The 17430-nt window shown below is 42.5% G+C and overlaps 1 protein-coding gene across 5 annotated transcripts in view; it reads left to right on the top strand.

Annotated features, from left to right (window-relative positions):
* The window catches only part of LOC127008051 (uncharacterized), a 112978-nt gene that overhangs the window by 23780 nt on the left and 71768 nt on the right, over window positions 1-17430 (top strand). For all 5 annotated transcript variants that reach the window (XM_050879573.1, XM_050879576.1, XM_050879577.1 and 2 more), the window contains exons 4-5: window positions 11536-11665; window positions 16299-16468. In XM_050879573.1, coding sequence (XP_050735530.1) covers window positions 11536-11665; window positions 16299-16468 — 300 coding nt within the window. The remainder of the gene's footprint in view (window positions 1-11535; window positions 11666-16298; window positions 16469-17430) is intronic.

Here is a 17430-nt window from a genome sequence, read left to right on the forward strand (position 1 = left end):
AATATGTGCGGCACAGCCTCACGACATGACCTGATGGCCTTCTGTTTAGGGTTTTGATGTTTCTAAATCTGGTGTCACTCCGGACAAATCTACCCAGCAACGAACAGAATGTCTGTTGCTGGGTATTTGTCCATTGAGATTTTGTGGTCCATTAAATCCAAAATCCGTTAAATTGAGGGTTGAGTGTACAGCTGAAGGCATCTGCCCTACGATTGGCTGACAGTTCTGAAAACATGCTGTTAATGCGCTGTGAGTCCGATGATGTCATCGACGGTGCTCACTAAATCAGTGGCCTTTCTGCCTTATGTCAGTATCACACTGGCCATTTTCCTCCAGCTGTAGGGGCTACGGGTAATGTCCATACACCCAACCGGGAGCAAGTTGTTGGTTACCCGTAAGCTAATGTCACACTGGGCCTTCTTCCTTCATCCACGTTTGCTGTGGGGGAAATCTGCAACTTCAACTTCTCCGGGGGACGGATTCACAAAGCGTTTAGTTTTTTGGCCTCAACAACAAGGTGTGATTTACAAAGCTACTACAGCAACTACAAATTATTAATCGTCTTAACGCGTGCACAAAAAATTGATAGTGTCACGAGCCGCGCTAGCTACCACATGTTGTCCACTACACTACTGCACATATTCACAAAGCTCTTTCATCGCACTGTGTGACACTAAATTTGTTGTTCCATAACTACTGCCTCGCAGGTGTAGTAAGCACTCACAGTATTATCATATCTACATATAAAGGCTTCTAAATTGTGTTTCTCAATTTGAAATATAATTTTGCAAGTAAGAGAATCCAATTTCTTTATAAAATGATGAAATATACACTCTTTGAGAAGCATGAGAAGTGTGCTCAGTATGATACGTTTTCCCAGCAACACTGACACCCGGGACTGCCAGTCCTCCCTCCTCCTCCCTTCTATCCTTCCTTCCTTCCTCTTTATTCATCTTCCTACCTCCTCCTCATCCATCCATCTCTAGATTTTGTCCCTCCGTGGAGGGACCATGGGTCATGTCCCATGAAGAGGGAGCTGACAGATTAACTACTGCTTGTCGCCGACCAAAAGTCGGCTCTGTCAATGAGGATTGGCCTGTCGATCTCTACCCTTCCTATACCATCTGTTTTTTCCTATCTTCCCTCCTTAATATTTAAAGCGTTCAGCAGATATAGCAAGACAGTCTTAACTTTCCCACGTTCCTTCCCTCCGTCCTTCGTTCCTGTCTGGATCTGCCACGCATTTTTCTTTCTTCTCTTCCTGCCTCAATTTCCTTGTTGTCTTCTTTTCTTCCCCTTTAGTATATTCGTAGATATCAAGAAGTGGAAAAGCAGCGTTACCTTGTCATAAATGTGAAGTAGACAATGAAATAAGTTCTTATACCACCATTTAGCACAGTATACCTTAAAAAATTTAAAACTTAATTCTAACATAAATGCCTTAATCACTGTCGGGGGATGCATGGTAACAGCTGTTTATCAAGTCTTTGTTTACATTCGCTTCTGAGCATGCGTAGTTCACGGAAGGACAGCTAGGAACACAACACTGGTGTGGCATCAAGTCTCGTACCCTTGTTTTAGTTTGTCCGATCTTGATCTGCGCATGTGTGGGCTTTGTTTACATACACAGGGTGGATGAATTTCGGCACTACTGTGTCTATTGTCGACTGCTCGTCATACAAGGGGTTCAGGTTATTTCATTTATCACATACTGACATTGTCCCACCCAATTTTTTTTTTAAGTAAATGACGACGTATGTTTTGAATTTGAAAAATGCTTGAAATATGAAAGTTTGTTCCTGCGCCCCTTGTTTGTCAGTAAATGTGATAAGTGAGATAACATGCACCCCTAGTATGTTCGTAAATGTGATAAATGAGATAACCTGCACCCCTTGTATGACAAGCAGTCGACAATAGACAAGGCACTGTGCTGAAATCCATCCACCCTGTATATGTAAACAAAGGTTGTGCATGCGGAGATCAGGATTGGACAGAATAAAACAAGGGTACGAGACTCAATGCCACACCGGGAGTCCTGCAGTTTTCATAGACTGAAGAAAAAGGTTTTTGAACTTTGGTTCCATAGCTCGGGGTGTTATCTTATCAATTAAATAGTAAATAAAGCATCTCTGCAAGTCCACTTTACGTGTCTCTTGGTGGCCCATCTTTCACTGCTCACTCCTCAGCCACTGTCAAGTCGTCGTCTGTTTGTTTACATAGAGCTGCGATGTTATTTGTACTCACCACCATTTTCCATCCGTATGGACAACTGACAACGTGCTCCCAATTGGGCGTACGCATAGGTGGGCACGATAACAGATAACCTCATTCCCGATACCCGATAACTGATAATGGAAAACCTTATCGGTGATAACCGATATTCGTTAACTGGAGACACAAATTTAGGCGATAACCGATACTCGATACCCGATATAAATCCACAGTTTCGATACTAGCTAGCGATAAATCCGATAGGCGAAAACGATACTATATTGATATTTCAAATAAAAAAAAAACATAAATGAATTCAAATTTTCATTATCTATAATTTTCAAAACGTACAAAACCTGAAAAACACGTTGACTCGCATATGGGACGGTAATACTAGAATCACCTGAACTGGTGTTGTGTTATTTGGCGTTCCCACCGTCAAAAGCTGGAGCTTTTGTTTACAAACACTGGTCTCTCGTGAACTGGCCCATCTCTACTTATTCAGTTATTCTTACTTATCACCATTAACACTTTAACAGTCACTTCAGTAAAGAAGCACTGAAACACTGGAAACTGGAACACTGACGCTCACTCCGTCACTCAAGTCACTGAAAGGCCACGCGCCACGCCGCCATGTGAAAACACAAGCTGCTGGTTTCTGTTTGCGCTCTTTACAACGGGATCACAGATTTCAGGCAGTGAATAATCATTTTTTGGACAAAGTTAAATGATTTTTCTCTCTGATATAGTGATTTTTAAGTCTAAAAAAAAAAAACCAACTAGTATTTTAATGTTGTGATCTAAGAATGAAATATCTTCACCGAACACATTTCATACCCGGATTTTTCATACAACACCGGGTGCCCGAGCTACGCATGCACAGTAGGGAGGAGACAACATTGTTTTTCTGAGAGGCGGACAAAAGTAGTGATTAGCGCTAGTTTGGTTACAAAAGTAACGAAGATACCGATATTTATATAAATAAGTAGCGGATGGCTGATAACCCGATTTTGTTATCAGCGATAAAGCATCGCGATAACTTATCGCGATAACGCTCAGCTATGGGCGTACGGGCAATTGCCTGCGGTTGCCAGTAACCCCAACAGTTGGAGGAAAATGGCCAGTGTGACACCGCCTTTTAGGGCAGCATGTGTGACTCCGATAGTAGGTAGATGTGACCCGTACATGTCAAACCAGTGCGGAACTTGGGGCAATAATGCGTGAAAGTCTGGATGGTAAGAATTTAGGGCTAAGCACAAAACTCGAGGATCACAAAACTCGAGGATCACAAAACTTGGATAGAGCGAAACTCGGGAGGGTACTGTAGAGTCGAGTTTTAGTTAAAAATTCTTTGTACTGTTGCAAACAGCTATTATGTTAATATAAAGCCTGCTAATTTTCTTGGTGGCAGACAGCTCCAAAACTGTTTAATAGTTGTAATAAGTGATCTTGTAAATTAGTAAAACAGCTGTTTATGACATCATTGATAATTTTAAACTCAAAATCGACTCTAATTGATGGTATTTATAATTGTTGCCTGCATATTATTGATCCTGACAACTGTTTCCTATGCATATACTGTAATACATTATCCACAAAATCTGACACACCATGGGACAGCAAGTTGCCAGGGCATGATAATACACACTTCAGATTTGGGTGAACCAACTATAACTATTCTATAGTGTGTGGGTGGTGCCTACATTAGCAAAATGTTTGTAAAGCACTTATTTTAAGTCCAGACATCAAAATAACCCCACCATAAAAAATAATAGCCATATAGCATCATGATGGACCCTCCAAGTGAGCAGCTTCCAGTTGCTGGGTTGCAGGTGATAGATCCACCCATTGACAAAGCCCACCCCTCTTGACAAAGTCAGAGAAGCTGTGGTAAAGTGGCACCTGGCATCTGTAACATCAGTGCAGAGCTGCTCAGAGCTGGATCCACCATGATCCATGAGTTGCATGTGATCTTGACCACTCTGTGGCAATCTGGTACCAATACTTCTGACTGGAAGAGGAGGTTGGTCATTCCTATCTGGAAAGGGAAAGGGAACCGTCAGGACTGTAACAACTACCCTGGTACTATGCAGCTCAGTGTGGCAGGCAAGGTGTTTGCCCATCTATTGCTGATGCAAATTTGCAGCCATCTGCTGAAGCTGCAGAGACCTGACCAATCTGGGTTCACACCTGCTAAGTCAATAACTGACTATATCCTAGCGCTTTGCGTACTGGTGGAGCACTGCCATGAGTTTTGACAAAGGGATGCTTGCAGCCAATGTCATTCTCAAGAAGGTGTTTGACTTAGTGCATCATGAGGCACTCTGGGATCTCCTGCGACTGTGGGACTCCTGCAAGACCTATTGGTTTGCTGACTGGCCTGTATTCTGGGACTGCGAGTGTTGTGTGTGAGAGGGGCTTGTCCAGCTTCTTTCCTGTGAATGCAGGAGTGTGGTAGGGCTGTGTCCTTACCCCATTGCTATTTAATACTTTTTCTTTTTTTTTGGTCTGTCTGTAGTATTGGTAGGTGTTCTTGAGTGGCCTCATGGATGGTCCCAGCCTGTTAGTGGTGCTGGCTAATTTTATTTATAGTGGCTGCCATGATGAACGACTCTTGCTTGGCCCATGCTGTCCCCCAGTGTTCATCTTGACCGAAGTCACTGAAGTTAAGGTTGATTGAAGATCCGGACAGCATGTGGGTAATCTTGTGCCACCTGACGATGACTTGAAAAATCATTGTTTTAGTGGGGACTTGAATCTAGTCCGCGGAAGGTCCTCAGGCTCACCACACCTGCACGCCAACCACTCAGTCACCGCCTCCCAATGGACTGGGTACTAGACAGAGCTGTGGACCAGTCATTGTGGAGTATTTGTTGGCAATACCAGGGTCACTGACCTTGTTTTTGCTGATGATGCCATAATCTTTGCAGTCATTGGAGGTTCTGGTGATTGCTCTCAAGGCACTTCATGAAGAGGCAAAGTCTTTGGGACCAGGTCCCTTGGGTCAAGGCCAAGGTGCAGGTGTTTCAAGGCTTGCTAGATGAAACAGTATGGTCTGTTCATGCATATGGTGAGGACATTGACGTCTTTCAAAATTTCACATACCTTGGTAGTGTAGTTCAGAACAATGGCGAGTCACATCATGAAGTCTTACAATAGATTGCCTTTGCCTACGGTGTTATAGACGCACTCAGCATCAGTTTATGGCGCTGTTGATACCTGTGTAGAAGGACAAAGATCTGGATCTTCAAGTCCCTTGTGTTCAGTGGTGGGATTCAATTTTTGTAAGAACAGGTTCTCCCACTCCAGGACTCGCTAGCAACAGGTTCTTATAACTTATAAATAAAAGGTGTTCATGGGTGAAAAATTGAGAACCCCTGATTTAAGCTAACAGTAACAACCGTTTCTCGGGATTAAAGAAATTCTAAGAACGGGTTCTAGCGAACCGGTGCGAACCGGCTGAATCCCATCACTGCTTGTGTTCCCTGTCTTATTCAATGGCTGTGAGACATGGACACTGAATAGGAACTTGGAGAGGCAGATTGATGGTTTTGGTAATAAGCGTCTATGCAGAATCATGACTTAGTGTCAAATCGACGACGACTACATGAGATTTATTCAGTGACCAAGCACCACCCTTTTGGGCCCCAGTACTTTTGGGAATCCCCCCCCTTTTTCCAAACATCATTCCTCTGGAAAGCCCTATTCCTCCAACTCCTCATGCAGTTAACAAGGCTTGTCTGGAAACTATATAGTATAGTAATAAAAAAATAAGCAATACTTTTACAAACCAAGCAAGTGAACAGTCATGCCGTGATGCCTCGTGGAGACAGACACACACAGCAGGTCACACCAGCTGATCAGCTGACAGACTTGGCCTTAGTAGCTCTGATATTCGAATGTGAATCTATATCAAACTTTCTGCAATCAAGCTGATAATTCTGTTCACTTTGTTAAACCGTGAAACTTACAAAATCCATAATAATTATTATGTAGGAATAATACCTTGTCAATAATTAGTAAGTGTTGCAATGAGCGAAAAACATATTTACACGTGACACTGCACTAGGAGATTTAAATGTTCACCACCAGCTTGGCTTTCATCCTCTTTCACTGGCCAGCCTTGTGAACAAGCCTACAACTTTGCTCTCCTCAACGATCTTCGATCCTTACCTCTAACCCTTCTACTTACCCTGTCAAACTGTTCTCTCTGATGGGCTCCTCCGATCACAACTTTATTTCTGTATCCTGTCCTGTCGCTCCTGCACACCCTCTGGACCCACCGAAGAGGCGATGCTTCTGGCATTTTGCTTCAGCCTGGTGGGACGACCTGAGGATGTACTTTTCCGATTTCCCGTGGAATGATTACTGCTTCCAGGATAGAGACCCCTCTGTGTGAGCCCAGTGCATCACAGAGGTGATTGTCTCTGGAATGGAGGCACACGTTCCACATACTTTCTATTGTACTCCTCATGCTAAAAAGTCTTGATTTAATCACTTTTGTTCTCATGCTGTCAAAGATAGAGAGGCAGCTCATAAAAGCTTCACACTCCTACTAACCATGATCTTTATATTTTTGCCCGGAATTGTGCCAAATCTATTCTCCGACTTACCAAAAAGTCTTTCATAAATAGAAAATGTCAAAACCTTGCTTTTTCTAATTCTTCCTGGGACTTCTGGCATATAGCCAAAAATTTCTCCAATTTCACTTCTTCATCTTTCCCTCCTCTCATTAACCCTGACAGCAATTCTGCCATCTCATCTAACTCTTCTCTCAAACTTTCTGTAAAAACTCCACTCTGGACGATTCTGGGTATATTCCTCCTAGTCATCCCCCCCTCTGACCCCTTTATGCCTGTTATTAAGATTTTTAAGAACGATGTTTTCTATGCCCTCTCTGGCCTCAACTCTCAGAAGGCTTATGGACCTGATGGAGTGCCTCCTATTGTCCTTAAAAACTGTGCCTCTGTGCTGACACCCTGCCTGGTCAAACTCTTTCGTCTCTGCTTATCAACATCTACTTTTCCTTCCTGCTGGAAGTACGCCTTCATACAGCCTGTGCCTAAGAAGGGTGACCGTTCCAATCCCTCAAACTACTGCCCTATAGCTTTACTTTCCTGTCTGTCTAAAGCTTTTGAATCATTGCTTAACCAGAAGATTCAAAAGCATCTTTCCACTTCTGCCCTTCTATCTGATCGCCAGTATGGGTTCTGCAAGGGGCGTTCTACTAGTGATCTTCTTGCTCTCTTAATCGACTCTTGGTCATCCTGTCAGCTGTTTCAGTGAAACTTTCCCAGTTGCGCTATACATACTGAAAACTTTTGATAGAGTCTGGCACAACTTTTCTAAACCACTGTGGTAGACAGTCACTGTTCTTCCCCTAAACCTTTCAACAGTGGTGTTCCACAGGGCTCTGTCCTATCACCCACTTTCTTCCTGTTATTCATCATTGATCTTTCCATAACAAACTGTCCTATCCATTCATATGCTGACGACTCCACTTTGCATTATTCAACTTCTTTCAACAGAAGAAGACCCTCTCAACAGGAATTACAAGACTCCAGACTAGAGTCTGCAGAACGCTTAACCTCAGACCTTGCTATCATTTCCGATTGGGGTAAAAGGAACCTTGTGTTATTCAATGCCTCAAAAACCCAATTTCTCCATCTATCAACTCGACATAATCTTCCAAACACCTATCCCCTATTCTTCGATAACACTCAGCTATCACCATCTTCAACACTAAACATCCTCGGTCTGTCCTTAACTCAAAATCTCAACTGGAAACTTCACATCTCCGCTCTCACTAAATCAGCTTCCTCGAAGTTGGGCGTTCTGTATCGTCTCCGCCAGTTCTTCTCCCCCGCACAGATGCTTTCCATTTATAGGGGCCTTGTCTGCCCTCGTATGGAGTATGCATTTTGTGTGGGGGGGCTCCACTCATACTGCTCTCCTGGACAGAGTGGAGTCTAAGGCTCTTCTTCTCATCAGCTCTCCTCCTCTTACTGACAAACTTCTACCTCTTAAATTCCGCCGCCATGTTGTATCTTTTTCTATCATCTATCGATATTTTCATGCTGACTGCTCTTCTGAACTTGCAAACTGAATGCCTCCCCTCTCCCATGCCCCGCTGCACACAATTTCTACTCATGCTCATCCCTATACTGTCCAAACCCCATATGCATCTCCATTCTTTCATCCCCTTCACTGGTAAACTCTGGAACAGCCTTCCTTCGTCTGTATTTCCTCCTGCCTATGACTTGACCTCTTTCAAGAAGAGTGTATCAAGACTGAAATTGACCTCTCTTTTGGCTACTCTTTACTTTTTATCTTTTTGTTGCCCCTGAGCAACAAAATGGTAAACCTGCAGCCATACTGATGAAACGGGTTCCTGATGGAAATTCTTTGTTTTCATGAAATGTATATGCAATTGAAATAATAATTATTATAATTTCTTAATCTTTGAATATAGCAAGCACTGTACTGATTTTTTTAGTACTACTAGTGCTACTTTTTTTTTCTGTCCCTTCAGTATTTTGACTTTTTCTTTTTTAAACTATCAAATTCAGGTTGCTATCACAGGCCCCCCGGACTGCCGGGCCCTGGGACTGTAGTACCTTTTTCCCCCCCATGTGGGGGCTCTGGATTTATTTGATGTATATTACCTGCATAGTACGTCAACACCAACTCCGGCAGTATAGGCGTGTGGCACGCTATCAAGAACTCAACGCTGCTCATAAGGTTGTTTCTTTATGAGATAATCTTGAGTGGAGGAGGCCAAGGGGTTCCTCACAGAGTTTGTGGCTTGAGCAAATCGACTGATTTTGCCAAGAGGTAATTAGGATGAGAAGGTGGGATGCATGGAGAATTGCCTTGAGGAACCCCTGGGTTTGGTGTTGTGGGGCGGGTTAGACGACACACTCCTCAGCATATACTCCATTGACTGATTGATTGATTACATCAAATTAGATTACACTAGAGATGATAGAAAGCAAAATGCAGCCCTAAACCCAAATATCTGGGAGACTAAACATCTCATGTTGCTTTATGCCATTCATGAGGTAGATAAAGGCCCACGTACACCTGCCACTCGTGGTCATATATACCATAAATTGACACAGTCTTCAAAATCTCCGAGTAATGGGTCCCGGGCGGAGTGGAAAAATTTGGGTGACTTTTCCGATACCCTACGCCCCTGTCCACCCAAAAGTGAATGGGCACCAGGTATTAATCGGGGGTTGTGTCCCATCTCCTGGGATCTGTTTCCTTCTCCTTTAATTCCTTCCCCTTCTGTCTCTCTCTGGCATGTGACCACAGATGTTGCACCGACTAAATGAAACTTTCCAACTTTTTCCGAGTAATGGGTAATGTAATGTACCCTCCTGAGTTTCGTGCCACCCGAGTTTCGTGATCCTCGAGTTTTGCGCTCAATCTTAAATTCTTACTATCCTGACTTTCGTGCATTATCGCCCCGAGTTTAGCGCTGCTTTGACATTTACGGGTCACGTCTACTTACTGTCGGCATCACGCACGATTCCAAAAGGTGGTGTCACACTGGCCGTTTTCCTCCAACCTGGCAACTGCAGTTGCCCATGCGCCCAACCGGGAGTGAGATGTCGGTTGTCCGTATGGATGGAAAACAGTTGGGGGTACAAGCAACTGCACGGCTGTATGTAAACAAACAGATGATGATAGTGGCTGAGGAGTGAGGAGCAGTGGAAAATGGCCAACCAAGAAACTAGTAAAGTAGACTGGCAGAGCTGCTTTGTTTACTATTTAATCGATACAGGGTGACTGCTTTGTTTGCGTTGTGAATACGGACAACTGACCTCGGCCATGAGTGATGCACACCCGGAAAAGTTGTAGTTGCCCACCCCTATCGTCAGCGCGGTTTGAGGAAAAAGGCCCAGTGTGACACCAGCAGCTTAAAGGCGTTGTCACACAAGCTAGTTTCTCGGGAATTTCCCACCGAAATTATCTCCCAACAATTTTCTGCCTCGAATTTATCCTTAAGTTTGGTCACACAGAGGACTGTTGCATTCTGGGATATATCAGCTGAAAAGCAAAACAGACAATGGATCCAGACATTGCAGAGTTTGCTTTGTGGTGTTTGCTGAAGAAAAAAAATTAAAAGAAAGGATATGTTGGCTCGTGTGTGGTTAGCTCGGAGACAAAGGGAGAGTGTGTTACAGCTTGCTACTGTTAAGTGCCATGAGAACTTCGCAGTGAGGACCCAGATGTGATGAGGCTACTCTTGGACAAGACTCAAGTCCAAGACCTGCTCGACCTGGTTACTATAAGCTTATCTAGCTTCGTGGAACTCATTGTGGTCCTGAACTGATCAGCTGATACGCTCTTCTTCTTCTTGTGACCACAACTTACCTACCTCACGAAAATATAATCAACATGCTGGTGACTGAGTTTCTGACTAGAATTTCGATGAGTTTCCCACGAAATGCAGCCGACTTTTAATCTCTGTACAAATTTCTCGAGAAACTAGCGGTTGGATAACCGTGTTCACACGTGCTGGGGCAAGATTCACAGAGATGCATGCTAATGGCCCATGGTAAAAGCTACGAACTAATGATTTAACTATCAACGTTGACTTCAGATTCACAAAGCTTTCGTTTCGTCATAGTTAGAGGCCGCTTATTGGATGAGCGCTTTCGATGACGTCATCGGACTTGGCCAATTACAAGCATGTTTTCAGAACTGTCAGCCAATCGTAAGGCAGCCAGCCGCCTTCAGCAGGTTCAAAATGACCCGTTCTCTCATCACATTTTCTTTCTTTTTACACAGTATGTATTTTGAGATAACAAGGAAGCAAAGTGAGAGTAAAAGTATAAACTTCTCCACAGGCCAGAACCAGTAAGCGCATTTCCAGTGTTTTCAGTATCCTGAGTTTCGCAATCAGCGAGTTTAGCGCTATACCTGCGGAACGAAGCGAGCGCGAAACTCGGGAGGGTACTGCATATTTTTCCTGACCAGCAGGTAGTGCCATGTCTGGACATTTGATTGAATGATAACCTATATTCCTGAATCCCAAAATAGAAAAAGAACCTTGTGCACCAGGGCTAGTACCTCCTGGACAGTTGGTCGAGTGTGGCACTGCATGTATAGCCAGTGCGGTCCATTACATCATGCTAATGGTCAGCACTTTGTACATTTTCCTTCCTTATCTATTTAAGAACAACAATGCCCAGGTTTGTGTAAGGTAAGTTTAATGAAGTTTCCTCCCCTACATTTCACTGCTCTTTAGCAGTAATAACAGAGATGAACTGATCATATACTACACAGCTTATTGCTCTGTACTCCTCCCTGCAGTGTAAGAAGCATATGGATACCATGGAAGGCATCGTTTACAACACCAAGATGTGCTGTGTGGTGAGCAATGATGAGGAAGAACTCACTTGGTATGAAAACTCCAACTCCAGATGGACACATGAGAACATAGGTAAAACCTTCTTACCTGTTTACCTCTTCTCTCATATTACTGCACTCTAAGAGCTTTTTTTAAATGTTCAGAGAACACATAGTTACATCTCAGTTGAATCATAGACACCAATAAGCAAAATAGGAATAATTATTGTATCTTCAAGAAAGGGGTGGGTTGTGTTGACCACTTTGTTACTCCTGAAAAGTGGTAAGATTTTGTTGCTGGGTATTAAAGTCCATTTAATTCCGTCTGTCCACTCATGAATGTAGACGTGGTACCTGCGCATTGTTAGTTTGTGATTGCGTGAAGATCAACTTTATATTTTCAGTGATTTATTTGAATGTTTGTGTATACAAAAAAAAACTCAACACTCTTAAATGAACTGCAAATTAACAATTTGCACCGATACTCTACCCTACAAGCACACGAAAGAACATATTGTATATCAAACAGTATAGTCTGATAATACTTGAATGATTTATAGCCTTTCAAATACCCACATTTCATCTCATTCAGGTACATAAAGTGACATCTGACTCTGCAAATGTTTATACATAAGAAATTTTGATGTGTTGCATGTAAATAACATGGGTAGCCGAATATGCCATACAGCCTACCATCGCATTCAACAGTTATTATATACTATTTCATGTTATTTTGATTATTAATTGCTATTTACATGCAGTAAATTATTAAGAAACCCTTTATTTGCACTTGCAGAGCCAGATGTATTTTAACCCCTTTGCTACGGCCGGGCTGAGAGCATGTCTTGAGGCATATCTGGGAGTGCCGTGAGCACCAGTTTTGAAATGTCATCACTGAATATACCTACTGTATTTGACGGTTTAGAAGACACACTTTTTTCCCCAAAAATGTCCCAGAAAATCACCCTGCATCTTATAAGGTCAAGGTTCAGCTTTGGGTCACTGGCTAGTGAAGTTTTAGTGCTGCAGTGGCACTTAAATTAAACAACAGACATAAACAAGGTGGCAATCGCTTCTAAACCAACAACGGCAACCTTTTTTAAAGTAACAATGTGTAACAGTTGTACTTACTGCTACTTCATATAACATAACATCAGTCAAGAAAAAAATCAAGCGAAGAGCTTAACCCGTAAGGTGTTAGTCACGTCACATGATGTGCTCCTGTTGGGTACCCCGACAGGTTTCTCACATCACATGATGTTTTTCAAATACAGTAGAGCCCCATTTAGCGCGAGAATTAAGTGGATGAACGTGGTCGTGCTAACTGAATTCGCGCTAATTGAATAAAGTAACCAATATGAAAAAAATTATTTGGTGCACACGTGGGTCTGACTTTTGGGTTTGATAATTACTCAAAATAATCACTCACATTAAAAAAAACAACCATACGATTGGCTGAGCTCTGAAAACACGCTTGTGATTCACTGGGAGTCCGATGACGTCATCGCCGGCGCTCACCCGGTCAGCGGCCTCGCTGCCTTAAGGCAGTATCACACTTGGACAACTGACAAATCCAAATCTTCCGGGTGTGCGTCACACACGGCCGAGGTCAGTTGCCTGTATCCACATCCACAACGTAAACAAAGCACTTGCCCTGTACCAACATGGCGTCGTCTGCTAAAGTAAGGGCTCTCGCAGCTTGTGCCGCTCATCATGGCGGCTTGTGCTGCGAATCATGGCGGCTTGTGCTGTGCATCATGGCAGCTTGTGCCGTGCATCATGGCGGCTTGTGCCGTGCATCATGGCGGCTTGTGCCGTGCATCATGGCGGCTTGTGCCGCGCACATGGCGGCTTGTGCTGCGCATCACGGCGGCTTGTGCTGTGCATCATGGCGGCTTGTGCCGCGCACATGGCGGCTTGTGCTGCGCATCACGGCGGCTTGTGCCGCGCACCATGGCGGCTTGTGCTGTGCATCATGGCGGCTTGTGCTGCGCATCATGGTGACTTGTGCCGCGCATCATGGCGGCTTGTGCCGCGCATCATGGCGGCTTGTGCCACACATCATGGCGGCTTGGCGCAATTTTCAAAATTCAGTCGTGGTGGCTGCTCGTGCTAACTGAGGCTTTCGCGCTAATTAATTTTTTTCTTGGTAGATGGTGGCTCGCGCTAATTGCGGTTCGCGCTAATTGATCTCACGCTAAGTGGGGCTCTACTGTATCTTGTTTTTGCTCCACATTCTTGCTTTGTATAGGCATTAACTATTCCTCTGGGAGTGTCTGGCATATCACTCTTGAAGATGCGGGTCCTGGTTATGCTCTCAGAGTCAGCACGTAATGAGTAATCGTGGCGAGTAGACGTCACACCTCCATGAATGTAGAGCAGATGTGAGCTTTACTTTTCAGTGAGGATGATGGAACATTGTTGATTATTCTGGTAGCTATGATAGTGATGATCCTCTAGATGATAGTAATAAAGATAAAGATTATGTGTATAGTGGAGTGGGTGATGCTGAAAGCAAGGAAGTGATGAAGAGTTAGTGGTTGCTGGGACTAGCCTACTGCCGACACCATGCACCTCAGCTGGTGCTGCCTCATTTGTTCCATCGCCCACTGCCGGTTACATGCTCCCAGGAATCGCTCAAAGAGGAGAAGGACAGATACGCGCCGTCAGTAGCAGCACCGAGACACTCGATACCACTGCCAAGAATGTGGTGTTCCACTCTGCGTGGAACCATGTTTTGAAGAGTATCACACTCCAGCAAACTTTTGAAGTGTCATGGCTTGGAAAATGTAAATAGCATTAGTGTAAAGAAAGAGATGTGTAAGAAGTACCCTAAATATAAACACGTCATGTTCTGGGTGGCTGATGCTTTGCCAAAAGGTAGAAAAAGGATTTTCTTAGTTCAAACATTTCATATTATGTGAAGAATTAGTTTATTTAATTAATTTATACTTTATTATGTAAGGAAATAATCATTATGTGCTAAAAATGTTGCTGGAAGAATAAGGGTAGAAAGTGCATCAGTAGGGTGGGGAGTACATCTGGCAGCAGCGGGGGAATCCCCCACATGACTCACCGGTGCAGGGATTTAAATATGGTGAATTGCACCTTTCAAATGTTTTCATTGTTTTACGGAGATGGTTTTGGATTGTTTGAGGTAGGAAACAAAAAAAAAAATTTTTGTAACCTGTGGGGGTACATATTATGTAAAATAATGAAACACTGTACGGGTTAAGCATGCTTGTACCTAAACAAACCCAGTGGACGGTTTTACACCAAACCTGACCACACGTGTTTTAAAAGTGTACAAAATATTGCAACTAAAAATGCAATATAGAACACAAATCAATTTTATTTTCACACTTCCTTATATATGAAAAATGTACTAAAATATTACAACAAATAGAATTACAATGTAGAATACATAATATTAGAAAAATATGATGTACAAACTTTATACCCATTACCACTCCGACGCTGTCTTCGCCATGTTTGTTTACGTCTTAAAGCAGTACTTTTGAGTCTCTAAGAAGGACCAGTTCTGGGAAGTCCCAGCAATTATTTAGGGTTTCAAATGTAAAATATTGGGATTTGATAAGGATCTGAATACATATGAAACTTTATAAATGACCTGATAGTGGGGAGGGCTATGAATGTCAGGCGATAAATCTTCAACTGGCACTCGTAGTTTAAACCTGTTTATTATGCATTTTTTTAAATGCTTGCCCAAATTGGGGGGTGCATCTTATATGTAGTCAAATACGGTATATTAAAGCCATAAAACTAAACATAATCATCATGTATTATATATCAGCGTAAGGGGAATCAAATGGTGCATAAAGACAAACATAAATTCACTGATACATAAACTTACAAGAAATATGCGATACTGTGATGATCATTTATTCACTGAATTTTACTCCCTTATTTTAGTACTGATGGGTAGATAGGCTTGTGGGGAGAAGTGCAGAAAAGGGAAGAAATTGCAGTGTGGAAAATACCACTTCACACAAACATGAACCAGCAGGGTACATCAGTAAGCTACCTCCCCTGATATAGGCAGCTCACATTCCAATGTAATAATAATGAAAGCTAAGTAAGCTATCGTATCGTACATGACCCATATTCTGAAAGCTCTCGTACAATATCTGGGAAAAAAATTACGTGATTCCAGCAGAACTCATCCAGGACGCAGCATATGCATCCTCAGATATCATATGAGGGTGGCAAGGATGCAGTATACATGTCCTCACCTACATCTGAAAGGAGCTATCAATTAATGAATTTGGAAACCATAGATCGTTGGAGCATGATGTGACCATGTTGTTTGATACAAGCTTGTCTTTTCGTGTGTTTGTATGTTAGATTACCGATGCAAATGACTGAGTTGTTTTTTGTATACATAAACATTCAAATATATTATTGAAAAATAGACTTGAATGTCTATCACAAGTTTATTTTCACGTATTCACGAACTAGAAATGCGCAGGTGCCACATCTATCAAAATTCCCGCTTTGTTGATGGAACAGATGAAATGAAACAGACTATAACATCATTAATTCCTGTGCCTCAAAAGTACATGAAATGTTAATCAAACTCTATGCCCTAAAAAGTTTCTAATAGTCAAGACTTGTACTTGCTCCCTCCCAACCTTTGTTTCATTATAACAATGTATGTTCTCCAAGACTATTCATCCTAAATATTCCCAACTACTTCTCTTCATCAGTGGATGCAGAGAGAAAGGCATTAAGGTTGTTTCACTGGTGGAAGGCAGTGGGGGAAAACTTCAACTACGTGAACATGAGTTTTGGCAGTCCTTCTAAGCAAGCTGCCCCACACCCTACCTGTACTCTTGCTCAGACTGGTGGCAAGGGATATTTCAACTTATTCTGCCAGGTGTGTTTTTGTGTGTGTGTGTGTGTGTGTATTTACCTAGTTGTGAAATACAGGAAAAGAGCCGTACTAGGCTCATGCTGTCCCGTCTCCATAAGTGTGTGTGTGTGTGTGTGCTTACCTCGTGGTGGTATTCTGGAAAGGAGCTATGCTTGTACTGTTCTATCTCTATTTACTTTAATCCAACTTAGCCTTAAAATCATTAATCGTCTTTGCATGGACGACATCTCTTTCCAGGCCGTTCCAGGCCTCCACCATGCTTTGTGGAAAGCTGTTCTTCTTTGTCTCTTCTACAGGTTTCCTTTTTCATCATCCCCACGACCTCTTAATTCTCTTGTATCCTACATTATTAGATCCTCTTTGTCCACATTTTCCATCCCATTCAGCACCCTATTTACCACAATCAGATCTCCTCTCTCCCTCCTTTTTTTCAGTGTCGGTAGGTTCAAGTGCTTCAATCTCTTCATATGTTAAATCTCTTAGTCCTGGAACCAGCTTTGTTGCTGCCCTCTGAATCCTTTCTACTTTCCTTATACTAAACTTTGTACTCAGCAGCCATACTATTGCTGCGTATTTCAGTTTTGGACGTATTACGGTTACAATCAGTGTCTTCCAGAATACTAAATAAAATAAGAAATAACATGTATAATAAGGCACTTAATATAGGCTGATTTATATAGTGAAATGATTTTATAAAAATAGTAACTTTTTATATAGATATCTTAAAATACTTTTAATACAAGATTGTCAACATATCAAAGTGTTCATATATGACTTTTTATGCAGATATATTAACTTTTGTGGCGCCAGGAAGGTTTTTCGTCGTGGTGCGTGAAATGATTCAGATTTGGCGAATTTTCGTCGCGACTTCTGGTCAAGCTCGGGCAAAAACTACTGAAGCTAGGAAGGTGTGCTTGGTGGAAAATGAAAGCTCTATTAATACAGATTAATAATCAGAAAAAGAA

Source organism: Eriocheir sinensis, chromosome 37, assembly GCF_024679095.1.
Source record: "Eriocheir sinensis breed Jianghai 21 chromosome 37, ASM2467909v1, whole genome shotgun sequence".
Taxonomy (NCBI): domain Eukaryota; kingdom Metazoa; phylum Arthropoda; class Malacostraca; order Decapoda; family Varunidae; genus Eriocheir; species Eriocheir sinensis.